This window comes from Drosophila novamexicana, unplaced genomic scaffold (genome assembly GCF_003285875.2).
Source record: "Drosophila novamexicana strain 15010-1031.04,08,12 unplaced genomic scaffold, DnovRS2.1 tig00000108-arrow-pilon, whole genome shotgun sequence".
Taxonomy (NCBI): domain Eukaryota; kingdom Metazoa; phylum Arthropoda; class Insecta; order Diptera; family Drosophilidae; genus Drosophila; species Drosophila novamexicana.
In genome coordinates, this window is record NW_020824772.1 from 1128934 (window position 1) to 1148859 (window position 19926).

At 39.4% G+C, this 19926-nt stretch overlaps 2 protein-coding genes across 2 annotated transcripts; both read right to left on the reverse strand.

The window, feature by feature from the left end:
* Window positions 1-1027: 1027 nt before the first annotated feature.
* Window positions 1028-6540, reverse strand: LOC115771657. The gene is made up of 10 exons (XM_030717467.1): window positions 6476-6540; window positions 6189-6415; window positions 5973-6126; window positions 4322-4650; window positions 3067-3199; window positions 2207-2387; window positions 1917-2144; window positions 1484-1856; window positions 1294-1425; window positions 1028-1240 (listed from the first exon to the last, which is right to left on the reverse strand). The coding sequence occupies exons 1-10, from the start codon at window positions 6525-6527 to the stop codon at window positions 1028-1030; spliced, it is 2022 nt and encodes a 673-aa protein (XP_030573327.1). The 5' UTR covers window positions 6528-6540.
* Window positions 6541-17129: 10589 nt separating this feature from the next.
* LOC115772039 (NAD-dependent protein deacetylase Sirt2) lies at window positions 17130-18795 on the reverse strand. Its single transcript, XM_030717977.1, has 4 exons — window positions 18564-18795; window positions 18411-18508; window positions 18267-18363; window positions 17130-18192 (listed from the first exon to the last, which is right to left on the reverse strand). Exons 1-4 carry the CDS (start codon window positions 18700-18702, stop codon window positions 17339-17341), a joined length of 1188 nt encoding a protein of 395 aa, XP_030573837.1. The 5' UTR covers window positions 18703-18795; the 3' UTR covers window positions 17130-17338.
* Between the last annotated feature and the right edge of the window lie 1131 nt (window positions 18796-19926).

Here is a 19926-nt window from a genome sequence, read left to right on the forward strand (position 1 = left end):
ATTCCAAGCACAAAACGGAAATATGCAGAAGCTAGGGTCAGAAACGGAAATGAACCAGTCGCCATGTTTGCACTGTGTACAGCACCTTGTTGCTCCAGCTATACCCTATAAGCAGGCACTGGTCAGCCATAAACAAACAAATTTTCCATGGTTGCAGGCAACATTTACTAGATATTCATATATTCAAGCCTACAAGAACAGGGTATGCCTAAGTCGCAACTAATCAAACAATTGCTGCTGTCGTGCTTGGCTTTTGCTTGGGCTGGCTCAAACGAATCGCTAACGAGCGTGGCAAGGATGCAAAATGATGAGACGCTGACAGCCTTTAGCTGTAGACTTATGAAATTTACCTTGATTGCTAAGGTGGCATATGGCAGTTGGCAGGTGACAGGTGGAAGGTAGCAAGTGGCAGGTGGCGGTGGCAGCCTGCCTTTCTGACATGCAGTATCAAAACCGCTACAAATTAGAGATAATGAATAATTTCCCTAGCGGTAATTAAGTGCATCATTAAAACGTGCCTAATTGCCAGTTGCTACACTGCAACTGGCCGAAATTGAAGTCGCACAAGTATCTGTGTGTGTGTGTGTGTGTGTGTGTGGGCGTGTTGCTCTAAACGGTTTTCCAATTACCAGCCAACTAAGTCTCCGGCAAAAGTCATTTTCAGTTTGCATATCCGCAAACGTGGCGCACTAAAACAGCATAAGCAACCCGATTACGCCTGCCTGCGGATTTGTGAGCAGCCGCTCCGCTCTCTCAGCCATCCCCGTGCCACTTAGCTGCTGCAGCAGCAGTAGATGCATGCAACCAAATTGACCTGCAGTCTGGCTATCGAATTTTTGCTTGGTTGTGGGCGAGGGAGGATGTGCGGTTTTAGCGTGTGCGTGTGTGTGTGTGTGTGTGTGTTTGTGTGTGTGTGTGTGTGTGTGTGTGTGTATGTGAGTACAATTTGATGTGTGTACGACACGTGTGTGCCGCCAGGCAAACAATCAGTGACCAGCTCCAGCCCAGGTCCAACAGTAACCGCAAATTAGTTGCGCCGGTGTGGCAAGTGCAACAGCCATTGATGCACATGCTCCAGGAAAAGTACACAGCCGGCAATGGTGAATCCAAAGGCCAGCACAAACAGTGCAGCGGAAATGTCATCCACAACAAGTGGCTTGGGCGCCTTTTTGGGCACATAGCCGCTGGCCTGATTGAAGAGTATCTGGCCAGTTTTCTTATCCAAATACTTGTCAACGTTCTGCAGTGGCTAGCAGGTTAGCTCTGAGTTGTGAGCGAGTATTAATTAGTTACCTCCAGCTCCCAGTGAACATAGAGACCTGACTCCTGACAGGCGCGTATGTGCCTGTTCAGCTGTGGCATCAGCGCCCAGCCACGTATGGATACAGCGCGCGTCCAGTCAAAGTAAATATCATCGTGCAGCACCTGACAAAAGACAGTTAAATGCTCATCAATTTCTCCAAGTCAAACGAAGATCACCCACAATACGATTCTCCACTGCCTCACGTGTCACATAGTTGCCGAAATTGAAGGCGCCGGAGACCAAACGCTCGATGCCCAGTCCATAGTTGGGTTGAAAGCTCGCATTGTACAAGTAGCTATAGTCTCGCACCTCAAAGTTATCCGCCAGTATCTGTTCCGTAATCAAATGCGATTTTTCCACCGTGTGCAGCCAGACAATCGAGGGAGCCGCCCACTTCCACTGCGCCTGCGCCCACTTCCCAATCGTGTCCACAGGTGCGCCATATAGAGGAACTGTAAGCAGCGACTTTAGTTGCCCACTGTAAATGTTCTCCAGCGTGATAGTGGCGCACAGCAGAGTGGCCAGAAAGAAGCGTGTAGCAAAGCGATCAAAGCTAAAATGAATTCAAAGAAACTAGCAAATATTGAAAAGCTGAACGAATGAGAAAACCCACGTCAAGGGCGCCGATGGCTGCTGAATGAAGAGTGCATATATATCTAGAGCCGACTTTTCCACATTTTCTGCATGCGCAAATTGTCTCTGTCGTAAGCGCTTCGCCAACAAGTAGTTCGAGTACCTCAGTATATACAAAACCATGCTGCAGAGGAAAATCGTAGAAATCAACAGAAGCCAAGTGCCGCCATTGAAGGGCATAATGTCGGTGAACCAGGCTTGCAAGGGACTATGGTTTGGATAAAGATGTAACTTATATTAAGTAAAATCTTCGAGTTGTGGATAACTCACACAGGAGCTGGTCCCAAGATGGTCACCGCAGATCGAGCTATGGTATGCGAGGTCTCCGTAATGCCATTGTACCAATTGTATATACAGCCAATGGCCAATTCCACGCGCTGCTTATAAATATCGCCAAGCATGCCGTCGGCGGTTTCGTTGTCATAGATGCTACCCCAGTTATCAGCGCCATCTGTCAACGGCAAAAAGAATCAGAAAAAACTGAAAGAACGTCTTTCCTCGGGCCGGAGCACCCTAATTTCAAACAAATAAAATTATACCAATTTTAGCTATAGAGCTAAATGACGATTGTCTATAATATTTCTCTTATATGTTCGGAGTAGGGTAAAACTCGTTAAGAGTAATCAACAAATATATATCTATAGATGATGCTCTGACTGATTCCGTATATAGCTATATGTTATCGATAAGATTTTGTCCATACGTCAAATGTAGGGGAAAAACTTTAAAAATAAAAAAATGTTCATGCAAGATCGTATGATATAGTAATTTCATTCAGCAATAGATGCACGATAATTATAAGACTGAGAACCTAGTTTCTAAATAAAAGAATAAGCGGAATGGCGGACAGACGGACATGGTTTTTATCGACCCGCTTGTTTATACTGATCAGCAATAGATGTTCTTTATGGGGACGTCTCCTACTATATCCTTTACAGGGTAAACAAAATTCTTGAATTCTCTCAAACTTTAAAATATATATTTAAAAACGCGCTTACAACTTAATGTGAGCCTAAAGTGATATTTATTGTATTTCGTTAATGCAATAAAGCTCACTTGAGACTTTAAGCTTGTAAGGCCAGCATTTGTGTATTGTATGAGGTATTTACGATTATATATTCTACTCTTACAGGCCTCAACGCGCAGATGACAGTTGTGTACCTCACAGAAGGTCCTCATAATGTTTGCCTCGGAGCCGTCATAGGCAATTGTACGATTGGCCTTATGCGGGTTAATTGGATCCTTATTGCCGACACCAGCTGCCTGTTAAGTTGAGGGAGTTTATTAAGTTTGGGAGCAGCAGCTCCTAATTGGCGCCCATTGTTGGCCATTCAAGTGTCTCTTCTAATTTACTAAATGGCCTCGTAATGGTCGGGCAAAATGTATGCCACGCCCACACACATGGACATCGACACTCGGCGCCAATTAAATGGAAACACGTAATTTAAATCAATGTTGTGCTAAAGCCGGCCATAAACAAAACCACATGCACATGCTTGCGGCCATGTGTGTATTTGTGTGTGGGTGTGTGTGACACTTACTGTTGTTGTGGGTATGAGTGTGTTTACAAATGTGCGAATGTCCTTAAGGCAAACAATTGAGTGCGAACAAAACTTTCAGCAAATGACAACAAAGAATTTTTTACAAACTGTTTTGTTTGTGTTAGTTTGCACAGTGGTCAAAGTGTGAATAAATGTTATATAAATAACTAAATAAAGAAAACACAGCGAATTTAAATTTGATTCAATTTAAATTAAATTAAACTTTTTGTTTTCTCTTTTTTAATGAAGTCAACAGAACTTTAAGCAAGATCAACTCTTTTTTTATAGAATAAATTCAGGAGTACATTTGCATTAAAAATCATCTGGATTAAATTAAGCCTAGTAATAGTTTTATGGAATGTCCCCCCCCCCCCTTACTTTTTATAACAACTAATGACAAACTGTGACACATACTAATAAAAATATACAGCAAAATTAAATGGTTGAAGTTTTAGCAACCGAAATCGTAGTCCATAACAGGAAATAACTTTCTATCAGCACACCAAGAAAATGCACCACACACAGACACAGCAAACACTCGGATCAGGATTGTTTAGATAGGGGGTAAGCGGTAAGGGGAAGAGGCAGCCGTCGGGCATTTATTCATGACCATTTCGCACAGGGCTCTAATGCGGCAAGGACACAACGATGTGGACAATGTGGTGAGCGAGGCTGGTAAGGACGACCAATTGGCTTTACTTAATGCCGGCGTGCAAATCTCTACGACATTTGTGTGTGCTTTTGGGCGTGCCGACAACAACAACAAGAACAACAGCAATGACAATAAGCAAGAGACTGGTGGCAGCAACAACGATAAATATAAACTTAACCGGCAATTACTTACCACATAATTAGTAACTGTGTATGGCACATAAGTAATGGAGCCGAGGCGAAGCGTGCGCCGCTGCAGATTGCGCAGCTTGTTCGGATAAAGTTCGGCTCGGTTGGCAAAAGTTTCGTTCGGCAAGAATGCGTCCAAGAATATAGCATCCGAATTTCCACTGGCACCGACAAACTTTTGTGTCCACAGCTCCAAATTGATGTCGCGGTATGGGTGTGGCAAGCCGCCCCAGACAAACCCGCCATTGCCGCCAACAAATCCACCTACGTCTGCTCTGCCACATCCTTTATTCGCCTGCTCTTCTGGCCGCACCATCAGATGGTGTGGGTAGACTTAAGCGCATTACAACATGGGGACATTGTAGAAAAAGCCAAAAGGACAACAACCAAATTAAGTTCCAGCCAATAACAACAAAAAAGTTTACAATTGAAGAAGGCGCCGTCAAGCGTGGAAATTATTGGCCAGTGCCAAAGTTGAAAGTTTGATCAACTGATGCGCCCCGTGGCTTTTTTTGCCACGTTTGTATGCAATTGTATATATGTGTGTGTATGCGTGTGTGTGTGTGTGTGTGTGAGACAAAGTTTCGAGTTTGACTTCTTTTGTCAGTGCCCCAAGGGAATCTCCGTCATGTCCACGTTTGATTGCTGACTAAATAAAAATACAGCAATTTTCTGAATTGCTACAAAATTTTAAATGTTCTATTCGGAGATTAAACTAAGCCAAAAACGATTAGCGGAGAGCTATAAAAAAGGTTTAGATAACTTGACATCTGGCCTTTTTCTTGTTCCATAAAACATCACGGGGTGGTGTTAAATATTTTTAAAAGTCTAGCCTCTGTATATAAAACTATTTGTCCTAACTGACTGACTGATTGGATAGCTGTTGGAAGCTTAGGAAGCTTACATTTTATCATAGACACGTTCTGTAAGCAGAGACGAGATTTCGGAAAATGGCAGCCGCAAATGAGAACGAATTGAAAAAGATTAAATGGAACTTTCTTTCCGATCGGCCCCTTGCTCATTATTAAAGATCTTTATTCATCGTTATTTTTTATCTTTTCTAAAAAGTCCATTACTCCTACGTGGAAATGGAGTTAAAAGATTCGGGTGATAACATTTCAGGTTCAAACTCATTTCCGCGGGTCTTAATAAAAATTCATTTGAGCGGTTTTCACACACTTTTCGCAGAGCTCCCTCTTGCATAGAAAATGTTGGTAAAATTTTGTATGAACGTAAGTTTTTTTTTCAGTTTCAGTTTCTTACCACGAAATTTAAGCAGACGGAAAACATTAATTCCAACTTTTGGTTTCTAATTTGGTGAACTTGAAAATAATTTGTAAACATCTTTGTTAAGTATGTCTTGCGACGTCGACTTCAGTATGCCTTAAATTTTCCACGCAAAGGATATGGGGACGAATTGTATCAAATAACTTAGACCGAGAAAGGCAGGAAAATACTAACTATGAAAGTTTACTTTACTATAACTAACTAAAAATATTAGAAACGTTAAATCCTATTAAAGCTCCAAGCGAGTATAAACATATAATTATTACATCTTCTAGTAGCAATGGGCACGAGGAAGGTTCAGCTTTAAATTGACTTTGGTTAGATAACTCGAATTAATTTAAGATCTCTTGATTAGCTTTTTCACTTACATTGCAGTATATCCATGCTCAAGAAATCCCTGGGTTCTTCATGCTCACACAAAAACAAATACAGTTTATCCTTGAGTCTCACGTTGGCGTTGCGCGTGGCAAAGTAACGTGCATGGAGAAAACGCGCCGTCTGCGGCAGCACTGTGATAAAACCCTAGCAATATAAAGCGTATGGCACTTCCACTGTGAGGTAACAATTAAGATCATTGAACGCACCTCAGTCACGCTGGCGTTAACGGCGCGCAGGACTTGCCATTCAATGGCATCCGGCTGGGACTCGTCATCGGGTAGCTCGGCTACGTCGATCCACTGCAGCAACATTGGCCGGCTGAGATTACGCAAGGCCAGTTGCAGTGCATCCAGGTACGCTAACTGCAGATGCGTTGCATACGTGCTATTGTGAACGATCAGCAGCGAGGAGAGTGGCGAAAAATATTGGCTCACTGCAGCAGATTCAAAGATGCAGAAGGTTAAACAGTCAGCGAACTATGGCAAAAGCTTACCAATAATCTGGATTAGCGTGGTCAGGTGAACTAACTGCTGAGTCAGCAACATCTTGAGGCGCTTTAGACCAGCTCTGCAGTAGTGTGGTCTTATATATAGTCGCATCTCTGCCAATTGCTGACCAATAATTGGCTGGCAAATTGAATTTAATGAACTGAACTAAACTGGCGTTCATTTACCTTAGGCCATGTTTGCATTGGCATTAGCTTAATTAAAGATACACAACGCAGCGCAGCTCATATCAATATTGTTTAGTTAGGCCTTCCAGCCAACAAACAATGCCAATAAATAGGCAAGGGTTCGAGCTCTCAAGCCGCACTCAAATTAACCGGAAGTGCGTGCATCAAATGGCCCCATGTTGTGTTGTGTTGGGCCACATAAGTTGTTTACAGATTAAATATGAGCAGACCCATATATATTGAATATGCCGTACTTGCAATTTGACTTATTATCGAAATAGTACATAAACACACTTTGAATTATTCTTGCGGAAGTAACAAAGGAATTGAAAGTGAATACTTCAAGGGAGTTAGATGAAAAGTTTAAGCATTAAATGGCATGCAGTATAACACAATTAATTTAAATGTGAGCAATGTGCTCTTGAAGGAACATGTCCTCTGCTTGAAACATTTATGTAGAAGCTAACGAGCTGTGATTGGAAAGAATTTGATTTACTTAGATAAAAATGGAAGAAAAGGTAATATTAATATTCTAATTATTAATAGAATCAGTATTATCGTTATTATTATTATATTATTATTATTATATTATTATTATTATTATTATTATTATTATTATTATTAGTATTATTATTATTATTATTATTATTATTATTATTATTATATTATTATTATTATTATTAGTATTATTATTATTATTATTATTATTATTATTATTATTATTATTATTATTATTATTATTATTATTATTATTATTATTATTATTATTATTATTATTATTTTTATTATTATAAGTCCAGCTTGTTTTAGTTAGATTACAGAGCAACTACAGACCAAACTAGGAACTGCAACAGAATTTCCCGCAAGTTATTATTTCAATATTAGTGCATTACCAATTAAGCCAACCAAACAAATAAACCGGAGACAACCACAATATCAAAATCAACAGCAACAACAACTGCCGACTGCAAGACGGACAGCTAGCTTACATGCTTCCACATAACGCGAGCAGTTAACACATTGATTCTCATTAAGAATGTGGGTAACCCAGCCACGTGAGGGTCGAGATCTGAAGCTGAGCCCAGACCGAGTACCAATTGAAACAATTCAATTGCTCGGTAAACGTGTGCGTGTATATGTGTGTGTATGTTGCTCCCTATGCGTGTGACTATTCGCAACACCAGAACAGCTTAAAGGATTTACACAGGCAAAAAAAGAACTCCAGCATGGAAGCAGAGCTTAAGAGAGGCTATTAGTTGGTCGAGAAGTCGTGTTGACCATTTGACTGCACAGCAGGCGGCTATATTATTGCATATGTAACCTGCTGGGAAGACACACTCACCCACGCACACACACACACACATTCGATGTTACCATTCCCATATCACTCTACAGGGGCACGGCAATTAAGGAGTAAGTGCGCTGCACTGAGGGTGGAGTTGGCAATGCCAGACACGGACTGGCGTGCGGCAAACCAAAAACGCTGCGGCCAAGAGCCAGGACCAGACCGAAAAAAAAAATTTCAAAAATTAAGTATGCACTGTGCCAAGCGTCTGCCGACTAAATTAGTTAGTTGTTCTAAATAGGCAACATTCATTTGCAACTGTTAGCTAGCGTATATATATTGATGTGAAGATATGTGAGGGGTGAGCTCTTGTCTACGAATTTACACACCTCGCACACGCCAATATCGAGAAGCATTCGCATTTGGCCTCCAAAACGCCGCAGGCTGGCCAATAAACCGACCACAGACTGGATTCTGGCTGCTGCAATATATGGCCTAAAGGGAGTAGCTGCCACAGACTGCCGCTGACAACCCTTTTCATTTGCCCCGTGCTGAACATTCACATTTTTTTTTCATGTTTGCTTAACATAAAACCCCGTTGCGGGTCTTTCTAGCGTTCGCTTAAAGAAGACGAAAGCTTTAATAGATTGAAAATTTGTTTAATGTTCTATTAAATACATTTTTATTTTGTTGATATACTTAGAATTTTCATTTTGTTTATATACTTAGAATATGTGCTGACTTGATAGCATGATAGCATGTCGTTTGCATGCATTCATTTATACGGATAAGTTTGAGGATGACCCCTAAAAACCCTGGCGAAGGCCAACAAAGTAAGCACACGTTATAAATAGGTCAAGGCTACTGTCAAATTCTATTTAAAAAATTGCCGGCTAAGACAATACCTGACCTGAACTTCGCATCCAGAAGCTCTTTGTTCGGTTTCCTGAATGACTGGGTCACTTTGGCAGCTAATCTTCCGAGAACTACATCAATGTTTTTTGTTGCCACTCATAATAAGAAACTTTGAAGGCTTTCTAGTTGGCAGCCACTATCAACATATGTTTATTCACTTTTAGCTATTTTGTGAGTTTTATTACTTTCTGTCATATTTTTTATTCGTACCAATAACTGACACATCATTGCAAAATTATTCAAAACAATCGCAGTCTATCACGCTCAGCAGAAGATTTATACAATGTGACAGATATCGCATGACATATGCATAACTGCGGACACATAATGCAAAAGACCATACACACACACGGGCAAAACAAAGCAATGCATAGAAATGCGACAGTATTTACATTTTAATTAGCTGGCACGTCAAATTTTCGCACAGCCAATGGCACGTATTGCCGTTTGTCCTTGAAAGGGCATCATGAATTCTCTGCAGTATACATAAAACAAAATAAATTGCAAGGCCTAAGCATTTTGTTACAATATTTCCCCCACAATTATGCAGATTGGCTGCGCAAATGATGAGAAACTGCGGTTGGGCAACCCTCTGGTTGCAGAGGGACGCACATATGAAGCAATTTCTGTAGCAGCGGGTCGTATACGTAATATGCGCAAATATTTGCCAGCTGAAGCCGTACGTCATATTTGCTTGACTGTCCGAATGCAGCTGTGAGTATTTGTTCACTTCACCTTTTTTTGGACATTGCAAATTGCATTTTTGCCATGATTTGTAAATAGACTTGAGTATTACGGGTATTTGTGTGCTGTATTTTTGTTTGTATTTTTTTTCGCTGGTTTTGTAGTTACTCGCATTTTGTGGTTCGGATACAAACACTCGAGAGTGTAAATGTACACACAGAGAAATAAAACTAAAATAGAAACACATTTCATTTTCGTAAGTTCTGCTAAAGGAATATGCCACACACAAACAAACACACACACACACACTTATGTGCATAAGTAGCACACTGGTTTAAGTTGAATTGAAAAGTAAGTCATTTATGAAAAAAAACTGACCTCCTCATTATGAATCTGATTCTGTTTTAAAATTTGTATCCAAGGCTGCAAGCCAGATTTAGGCCGGGCCAGCTCGAACACAGAATTCCATTTTATGTTTTAAAATTAACAGAATTTTGATTGTTCGAATTACAGCTGAACCGAAACTCGAACCGAAACATCTTTTTCAAACTTGATTCGGAATATTTGGTAGATGCCAAATTTGAGTAGAGATCAATTTTCGATATGAAAATATGTATAGCTTGCAAATATTTGCAAATATTAAGAATTAAGAAACGAGATGGCAAACCTGGGTTTGAGCTTAAACCTAGCGTCATAAATGTATAAAACTAAGTTCAAAAGCCGCACCACAAGGCAGAAAGCCGATTTAAGCCGCAAGCGAAACCACCAAGCGTTTTTTTTCAATGCGTTGCAGCCTTGTTTGTAACCACGGTGCAACAACTTGAAATACACAGCAAACATAGCTGCAACAAGATGTGGCAGCAAGCCAGACAACAACTACAGCAAAGTGAAAATAAACTTGGCGATAAACCAGCAAAATCGATTGGAAATTTTGTTTTTAACGAAATTGCAGCTTAAAGCATCAATGCAATGCAGCTCGCTAGCTGCTGTCGTTCCCCGGGGCCAAAGGAGCGGAGGCTGCTACTTGAAGTCTTGACGCTAAGCTTTGAACGTGACGCTCATGAAATGCAACATAATTTTGGTGATTATGACACAGTCTCAGTTGGACATTTTGGACTGGCAACGAAATGTGGCATTTGGATATTGTTGATAATCGCCAGTCGCTCAAGTGTGCAATTCAGCTGAAGTTGCAAGTTGAAGCACCAACAGCAGCAGCTTAAATACTAACAATGCAATGGCCCTACGGGCTTTGGAAGCGGTCAAGTGTTTTGCACCGGAAACGAAGTGTAATGAAAGCGTGTAAAGTGCAAATCGAAAATGCAATACAAAATGCTCGTGCTAGCTGGCAGGCATTTGTAATGCTGTTTCCTCTAACTACCCACTGTCTGAATAGCTCTCTCTCTTGGTCCCTCTCTCCCTCTCTCTGTCTTCCTCTAAATTACCAATGTCGACACGGCGATAAGGCGAGTGAAAGGAGGCGATGCGAGACGCTCACATCCTGCCGTTAACTATGCAGCACCAAATTGCAGTTAAACGTGGCCAAAACGAAGGAAATGTTTCGTGTTGCAAGACACTGACTGCTACCTTTTCGGCGTTCGAAATGGTTTTCTGTTTGCTAAATTATTTCTTTAATTAAATGCTCTTAATTTTAATGTTGTCAAGCATTAAATGGCTGACTTATCGCTGATACGTGCACAAACATCACAAAACTAGAAAAAATAAAAACAAAGTGAAAACCAACAAGAACAATTTCCGTTTCGCACTGTACATTTAAAATATTAAATAGGGAAAAAAGTTACATATTCACTATTAAATAGTTTGACAACAAATTTGCATTCATTTTATACCCTGAACCCGTTAAAAATGGGTATAAGGGTATATTGTATTTGTGCAAAATCCAAATGTATGTAACAGACAGAAGGAAGCATCTCCGACCCCATAAAGTATATATATTCGTGATCAGCATCAATAGCCGAGTCGATCTAGCCATGTCCATCTGTCTGTCCGTCCGTCCGTCCGTCCGTCCGTATGTATGAAGGCAAGGTTCTCAGCACCTAGAAGAGCTAGAGACGTAGATGTAGATGCTCCTAGTTCCCGCGCATCGATAACTTACTCCGTTTCCAAGCAATCGATAAAAATCGATATCGTTATCCTGTTTTTTGGGCAATTTTGGTAAATAATAAAAGCTAGAGTCACCAAACTTGACATATAGCTTTTAAAATAGAATATATATGTGCATTTGATGTTGGAAGAAGAGTGGTCAGGGTATCCCCTAGTCGGGAGCCCCCGACTAGAACCTCTTACTTGTTGTTGTTCATTTTTTAGCTGCCCAAAGCAATGTGTTTTTTTTTTTGTTTTTTTTTTTTTTTTTGGTATGTGGATAGGTATTATCTGTCTAAACCACATTTTCATATATTATTTACATTTGTACTGCAATTGCAAAACCACTAACAAATTAAATATTGATAATTGTTTTTGCATATCGCTTTTTCTACATGTTCCGATGAGCGCTGAGCTGATTAATATATATAAATGCAACCACTATTATTTATTTAAATTCCTTTTTTTTTTTTGAAACTTTATAACTCTGATATTCTGTAATTTACTTTGCGCACGTGTATTATTTATTTTATTTATCAAGTCATGTCATAACTTAACTCAAGCTATAAATATTAAATACTAGCACTTATTGCCTGAATTTTTCCGCCAGTCGCAAAATAACAATATTAAAATAAAACTCTATTTTAAATGAATTTAAAAATAAAATAGATTAAATATATATTAATATCAATTTTAAAATGTAAATATCTTTGGTAAATAATATCCGATTTCCGAATAATTATTTACATCTTTGGCACGCCGAAGATTTAATACCCCTTTGGACAATTCCCTTTTGCAGATATGTGATTTGTTTGATAAAAAAAAAATATCTTGGAAAGCAAAATATTTTACCATATAAGAACCTTCATTTCCTATGGAAGCCATCCGGCTTTGCAATCATATAAGAATCATAGTGAAACTAATAAATCCCGTCCTTGCTCAAGTCATCTAAATATAAAAAAAGTTTCCATGCCATAAACTACTTTTCGATAGATGGCTCCCATGGCAGTTATAATATATAGTGGTCCGATCCGTCTCCGACATATGCCTGTAGTAGAAAGAAAGTTTCAAGACGATAGCTTTAAAATTGAGAGACTAGCTCGCCTATAACCAGATAGACAGACTTGTTATATCAGCTCGACTGTTAATGCTGATATCGATTATATACATATACTTTATGGGGTCGGATATGTCTTCTTCTTCTATGCGTAAACGTTTCATGACGAAATTATACTAACCTTTACAAGAGCACAAATCAATTGCTGATCAAATTTAATTATTTATATTTACAATACTTTAAAATATTAACAATTTTTGCGAAAATTAAAATGACTATAACTATAAGTAAAGGAGTCCATCTTGGAATATTTTAGATAAAGAGTTTGGATTGTTATTCGTAAAATCTAGATTCGCAATGCTAGATTTTCATCCCATTTTAATCACAATTCTGGAGAAATTCTGAAGTATATAATGTTTACCAAATAGGCAAATAGCAAAGGAAAAATCGTCAACCCATGATCATAATTCGCTTTAAATCAATTTGCAAGTCAAAAGAATGGATTTTCAAGATCGGACATCAATTGCTTTATAGCAAAGGTAAAGTTATATCAGGACAATCCGAAATAATATTAAAATCCACACGTACTACCTTAAAATCATTCCTTCAGTGACTTACTCAGTCAGGGCGAACAGTTTTTTATATATTTGGGTCGATATGAAAGAAGCATTTAAAAAAAAAAAAGTATATTTCTGCTAAAAACTCATCAGCGAGCCGCTAAATTGAAATGAAAAATAAATTAAAGGTATTGAAAACCATTTCTATAGCATTTGGTCTATGCAGAGTCTATTTCGTGATGTCTGTTTTATTTGACTCGTTTTTAATTTAGAAATCTTTTTTGCAACTCATTGTTGAGTACAAAGCGTAAATCCTTTTGTTCCAGCCGTGCACGCTGTGCAACAATTAAATGCAACCAATTTCATTGCGTGCTGTGCCAAACCCTCGCAACCAAACTCGCCCCCTTCCACGTCGAACGAGATCAAATAAACCTGTGGACATCGGCTCTTGTTTGGGATCAGAGCTGGGTGACACACAAAACTGGCGTTCATTTATTCATATCCGATTGGCTTTGCCAATCAATGGACAAGTGCGTCCAATGCAGCTAGTTTCCATCGCTGTCAGAGATTTTCCGCAGCAAATCAATGCACATGCGGTCGCTGTGGGTGCCTACGAGTGCGCGTTCTGTGTGTGCATGCGTGTCTCGGTGTATGTGTGTGTGTGGTTGTGTCAAACGTGATTGAAACGAACAAAATCAATGGGAATTATTTGGTTTTCCAATTCGTTACACTTCACTAGTACGCTCAGTTAATTAATGGCCAAATGTGTATTTTTTTTTTTTGAATGGGGGTCACCTAGTTTTTGGTGACGGGTTGCCTAAAATCCGGCTAACCCGCTGATCTTTTAATTGTTTTATTTCGCAAACCCAATTCATATAACAATTGTTCATCAAATAACCGCAAGCAGAATTTATTTCAGGCCACCGCATAAGCCGCACTGCTCATTTGTAGCCAACAAAACCGCCAATTTGCTAGTGTGGCTGAAGCCCTAAACACGCCCTAAACACGCCCACAAATAGGCTCACACCCGCACACAGATCTACACACAAGTAGACGAACTGACTACTGTCAATATCGAAAAACATTAAAATTCTGCATTTGTTGGTCGCTTGTTTCGATTGTATGCTGAACACATACACACACACACACACTCGTGAATTTTTTTGATGTGTTGCAGGGCATTTTAAGGTGCTTGTAAAACACGAGGCATGAAAATAAACCAAGCTTATCACACTTTAATTTCTCTATACGAAGCAGCAGAAAATCCACACACACTCCTCATTCCCCACTCACAAACACACATGCACACAACCCTCAGTATGAATGACACTTGGAGCATTGCGGGCGACGTAAATAAAAATTTATGACCACAAAAGTATGCTACAAAATATGCGCATAAAATGATTATGACGATTATGTTGTAGCTGCTGTTGTAGTTGTTGCTGTTGTTGTTGTTGTTGTTGTTGTAGTTGCTGCTGATATTACACCAAATATCAAGCAACAACACATATGAAACACCAACACATGTGAAATGCTAAACGCTCACACACACACACACACATTTGTATGCATATATGTATACATATATATTTATTGACACAAATTGCTTTTCAGAACGCTGCTCTCTTGCCATTTGCTCGTCTGGGGTGCTGATGGTTTTCCTTTTCAGTTATACTCCCTTTTTTCGCTTTTTTTTTATTAAAGCAATAATAAAATATTCATAAAGATTTCGTTTACGCAGCGATGACAACATTTTACCGCCCATTTTAGAATAATGCCTATAAATTTGTAGAACCCTCTCACATATTATATATTTATGTATACTTATAGATCTCTATTTGCGCATACAATTGGCCCCACTGCCCCTGCCCAAGGCCCAGCCCCTGGCCCACCCAATCGACAGTTTATTAGCGCATGCCACGCATGAGCTATGTGTTGCCGCGATTTTAAAATGCTAGCCCGAGTGTGTGTAACTACGATATGTTCATTTAAATGGCGGGCACAACAAGCTGTGGCCATGCAATCATGTTAAGAATTCAATATCAAAATGCGCGCACAGCTGTCGCTGATGACACCGAGGAACGCAACAAACAAGCCCCAAACCCAATGTTGCGGTGCCATTGATGAACTGGCTTGTAGTTGGCAGAGGGGCAGGCCAGGGGACTCCTCGCGTTTTGATTGCAAATATGAAGCACCAGACAAACTCACATACAAATCTCAACGTATTGTGGGTCCAAATCAATTGTAAATAAGCTTTTTGGCAATATAAACATATACACATACAACAAGATGTAATGTTATACAATATATTATAGAACAGTGGACACAGTAATCTAAAGAGTTCAGAAATTTGCATTTATCGAAATAAGAAATTCTTTTTCAGATGATATAAGATAAATACAAACAAATTAATTCATATACATGTTTAGAATTCTCTATAATATAGCACATAGCAGATATAACAAATAACATTTCTGTTATTATATTATTTTGTTAAGCAAAATATGTCTTTCTAAAGATAGAATTATTTAAACATTTTGAATTCTCATTTATGAACGACAATGCATTACAAATATGTTTCTAAACATTTTTGCTTTAAAAATTGTATTATTCACTTATTTTTATTCTTGAGATTCTCTATCCTTCTCTATCCGTATTTAGAGAAGTTTCTTAAATGATCTTCGCTTGAGCCTCCTAACTACACACTTCCCCACCAGATCTCTTGCTTGTTGCAGTGTCGCTGCAAGCGTTCCGGTTGGAGAAGGCTTCGTCCAAGACGCAATGCCCCAGACTCATAGTTCGGCTCCGAATTTTCTTTTTACATATTTAAAATATATAATTAAAGTTATTTATTTAAATTTAATGGAATGAGATCCACTTAAAAAGTAGTTATACTCATATGCAATATGTAAGTCAACGCATTTGCGTTTGTGCCACACTGTGCACCGACTCAGGCATCATCAATTGTGAGTGCGTGTGCGGAATGCATTTAATAGTGTGCCGAAACAGAATTGTGCAAACACATTGGACACACACACAAACACGCTGAGACGTAGTTGAAACTTGAGAAAACTTATGCCAAGTTAAGTCATTTGGGTCAATTGGTAGGCAAATATGGGGAATGTATCGATAGGGCATAAGATCCGAGTCGACGATTTTGTCATTGGACTGACACGACTTGGAAAGCCGTTAAGAAAATCCATTAGCTTAATAAGTGTGATGCGACAGCGGGGGCAATGAGTGCAGCTGCCACTGCAACAAATTGCGTCTATCAACATTTCCGATGTGCTTTCCGTACTCGCTGCAGTTGCTCTTTCTGCTGCATCTGATTACTTAATGTATTTGCACATTTAGCCGCAAAACAGCGTGGAGGTAAAGTTGACATGTTGCCATTGCTCCCGATTGATTTAGTGGCAGCACTCGTAGTGCTCGATTATTCTGGATCTCTGCTTGGTTTTAATTAGTGCACAGCAGTGGCTCTCATTAAAGCCGGAGCCCAGTTGCCAGCTACCTGTATGCTATTGGCCAATTTATTGCAGAAGCTTCGATTGCAAGCCCCAGCCGGAGCCGGAAACGAATACATTTGTGTGGTTGGCACTGCGACAGATTGTGTGTCATTAACTTGATGCAACGGGCCAAACAGATTGCCAACGAGTGGTTGTGGGTGTGATTGTTGCCAATGCTGACTCTTTGTTTGTGTGTTCGTGTGTGTGCGGCACTATTGGCAGGCTGAGATGAGAAGTAAACCTTTGCTGGCGGTTTGGCTGTCCGGGCCGGAAAGTTTGGCCCGAACTGAAAACAGATTTTGTGGTCGATGTTGAACAGAGACGCTAATGGCGCTTGAATAATTAAAAAAGGAATGCAGCACATGCTCAGTTCAGTTTCAGTTGATAAACACGCATAAATATATATTTAAATATGCTTAATATGTATTCCATTCTTTTCCATTCGCCACACACTAGTTATGCAATTATATACATACACAATATTGCACTCAAAACAAGTTTCCTATTTAACACTTAACATCTGCCATATCTAATGTAATGAAATCGTTAAACTAGTTGAATTTAGCCTCATTACGCTGTCTAGTTTTTGGCACTATCCTTTACCGAAGTCTGTGGCTTATCCTCATCCGAGCCAGTTTTGTTGTCCTCCTCCTCCATTTCCTTTTGTCCAATGCTGATCAGCTGCTGCAGTTCCTCTTCCCAACCAAGTGCTTCGGCTAATTCCCAGACACCAGCATCGCAGTCGCCGAGAAAAGCCACATCACGCGTATTCTTAGGCTTGCCATAGAGCAGCGCTTTTCCGCTGGGATCCATCCAGGGCGCAAAGCTAGCGCGTCCAACAGCATCGCGATTGATCAACAAGCGAATGCAACGCGGCCCAGCGCGATGGATGAGCGAAGCAAAGGGCTGCACCTCTAGCGAAGTGCCCATGATGATAAGCAAATCGCACTCCTTGAAATCCTCCTCGGGGCTGTTGTAGAATTTAGCAGGCAAGTTTTCGCCGAAAAATACTATGTCTGGCTTTACAAGCCCATCACACTCCTCACAGCTGGGTAGCTCATCCGCGAATATCTTTCTCTTCATCCAAGCCATATCGTATTCATGCTTGCATTTTAGACAATGGTTTGTATAGAAGCTGCCATGGGCCTCAATAATTTTGTTCTCGGGCAAACCAGCCAAGCGGTCCAGTGTATCGATGTTCTGCGTATAGTGTCGCTGGAGCAGACCCTTCTCGTGCAACAGGCGCACAAAGTAATGCGCCGGAGTTGGCTCAAACGAGCCTGGATAGAGTTCCTTGGCCAGTGCAAAGAATGGAGTTGGATTCTTTTGGAAGTAGTCCACATCAAATATAGCTGTTGGGTGCGGCAACTTGTACTTCTTTAGGTTGTTGTACAAACCAGAGCCAGGCGAGCGAAAGTCCGGAATACCAGCAGCTATGGAATTTTTATTATATTTATGTCAAGTAATTAACACCTTCAAGCAAAGCCTCAAAGACATATCAACTCACACGTGGAGATGCCAGCACCCACCATAGTCACAATGTTCTTGAACCCATGTTCGCGCCAGTGTGACGAGAGACCCTCAAAGGTCAGTTCCGGTATTACCTTAATTGGTTCATTAGTAATCTGCATATAGAATGGATAAAGCTCACCTTATCCACAGTTATGCCTTCGTTGTCTGCAAGGGTGCCTGATGCCAAATTGAATGTCTGTGAGAAAAACCGACGAATCATATCCATTGTGCCATTGTCTGAAAATGAATTATCTGACAACAAATTCAACAATTACTTGGAAATCTATAAAACCTTCATCGCTTTGGCTGTCGGAATCAGTTTCTGGTTCTGTTGCTGTTGACGTCGACTTCGACTTCGACGTCGACGGCTTTGTGGGCAGCCCGTTTTTGTTGTGCTCGCTTTGGCTGTCATTCTCCTCGCTGTCACTCATTTTGCGTGTGTTTGCACTCAAAGTGTAAGGTGACAATCTAGCGAAACAATAAAGTGATTTTCGTGTCAGTATTTTTATTTTATTTGCGTTGTATGAATATTTTTGTTTAGCTGATGTAGAAATTCTCAGGGCCAAATGCTTGGGGTTGCCACACTGTGAAAGTATCGTGCAGAACAGAGCTGAGTGCTACAAAACTAGCAAGAAGTATAACGATATATCGATTAATTTGACGTTAATCAATAATGGCGCAATTCTAACGATTTAAATATAAATCTCAGCTGAAACGCACTTTTATGAAAAGATTTGTAACTTAACCGAAAGAGTCCTACCAATTACGAGAATAAAAAGCAATTTTCACTCAATATTTAAAGTATCATTTTTCTCTTGTTTTTATTTTATTATATCATAGAATTTTCATTTCGTTTGGTTTTCTTATCTATGTACTTGCTTTTTAAATATCTTTGTTTTCCAAATTCTTGACATTATTTTTTTTTTCTTTAGTTTTTATTTTGTATATTTTAGTTTATTGTTTAAAATTAACATATACATTTAACATTTAAATGATTTTGAAGAAGTTTAATATATATTTTCGTGTAGTTTCTCTATTTCATCTGCCTAAAATACGTTAGTTTGCATTTTGTCTGTGATATCATGACAATTATGAGAAATTTGATGGATGCGCACGGAGTGAAAGTGAATGTTCCCTATTTTTTTTATTTTTTTATTTCAAGTGGAATGTGGATTGAAACATTTATACATTTATGAAGATACATTTAGATATAGATGGCACGAAATGTGCTCTTTTATATAGGTATGAGAAATGTATTCGAATCGTCAATGTCTAGTACACACAATTATGATCGTTTCCTTCGAACTTAGCGTTAAATCAGAGTTCTATGAAGCCAAAAAGCGAACCTAGTTCCAATTTGTGAATTTGTTTCCTGTATTCTTTTGTTTTTAATATATATTTCTATATGTATTCTGTTGTATCTGTTGTATCATATGTGGACAGGTAAATGTGTTACAGCATTTAGCAAGTATATTGTGTGTGAGGGTAGGTGTGAGTGTGTGTGTGTTGGTGTGTGTGTCCTTGTTGAGTGTAAATATATAAATACGTTGTCAGCTGTATATAAAGACGCAAAATATATGTATATATGTACATATAAAAGATTTACTCATATATGCAAATATTTTATAGTTCGAGAGTTTCACTTTTTGGTATGT

Coding starts and splice junctions, on each gene's coding strand:
- LOC115771657 (XM_030717467.1), bottom strand. CDS start 6,527: ATGTTGCTGACTCAGCAGTTAGTTCACCTGACCACGCTAATCCAGATT. Junction 3,200..4,321: donor ACACAGTTACTAATTATGTG/GTAAGTAATTGC, acceptor TCAACTTAACAG/GCAGCTGGTGTCGGCAATAA. Junction 2,145..2,206: donor ATCTTGGGACCAGCTCCTGT/GTGAGTTATCCA, acceptor TCCAAACCATAG/TCCCTTGCAAGCCTGGTTCA.
- LOC115772039 (XM_030717977.1), bottom strand. CDS start 18,702: ATGAGTGACAGCGAGGAGAATGACAGCCAAAGCGAGCACAACAAAAAC. Junction 18,364..18,410: donor AAGGCATAACTGTGGATAAG/GTGAGCTTTATC, acceptor GAACCAATTAAG/GTAATACCGGAACTGACCTT. Junction 18,193..18,266: donor GGGTGCTGGCATCTCCACGT/GTGAGTTGATAT, acceptor AAAATTCCATAG/CTGCTGGTATTCCGGACTTT.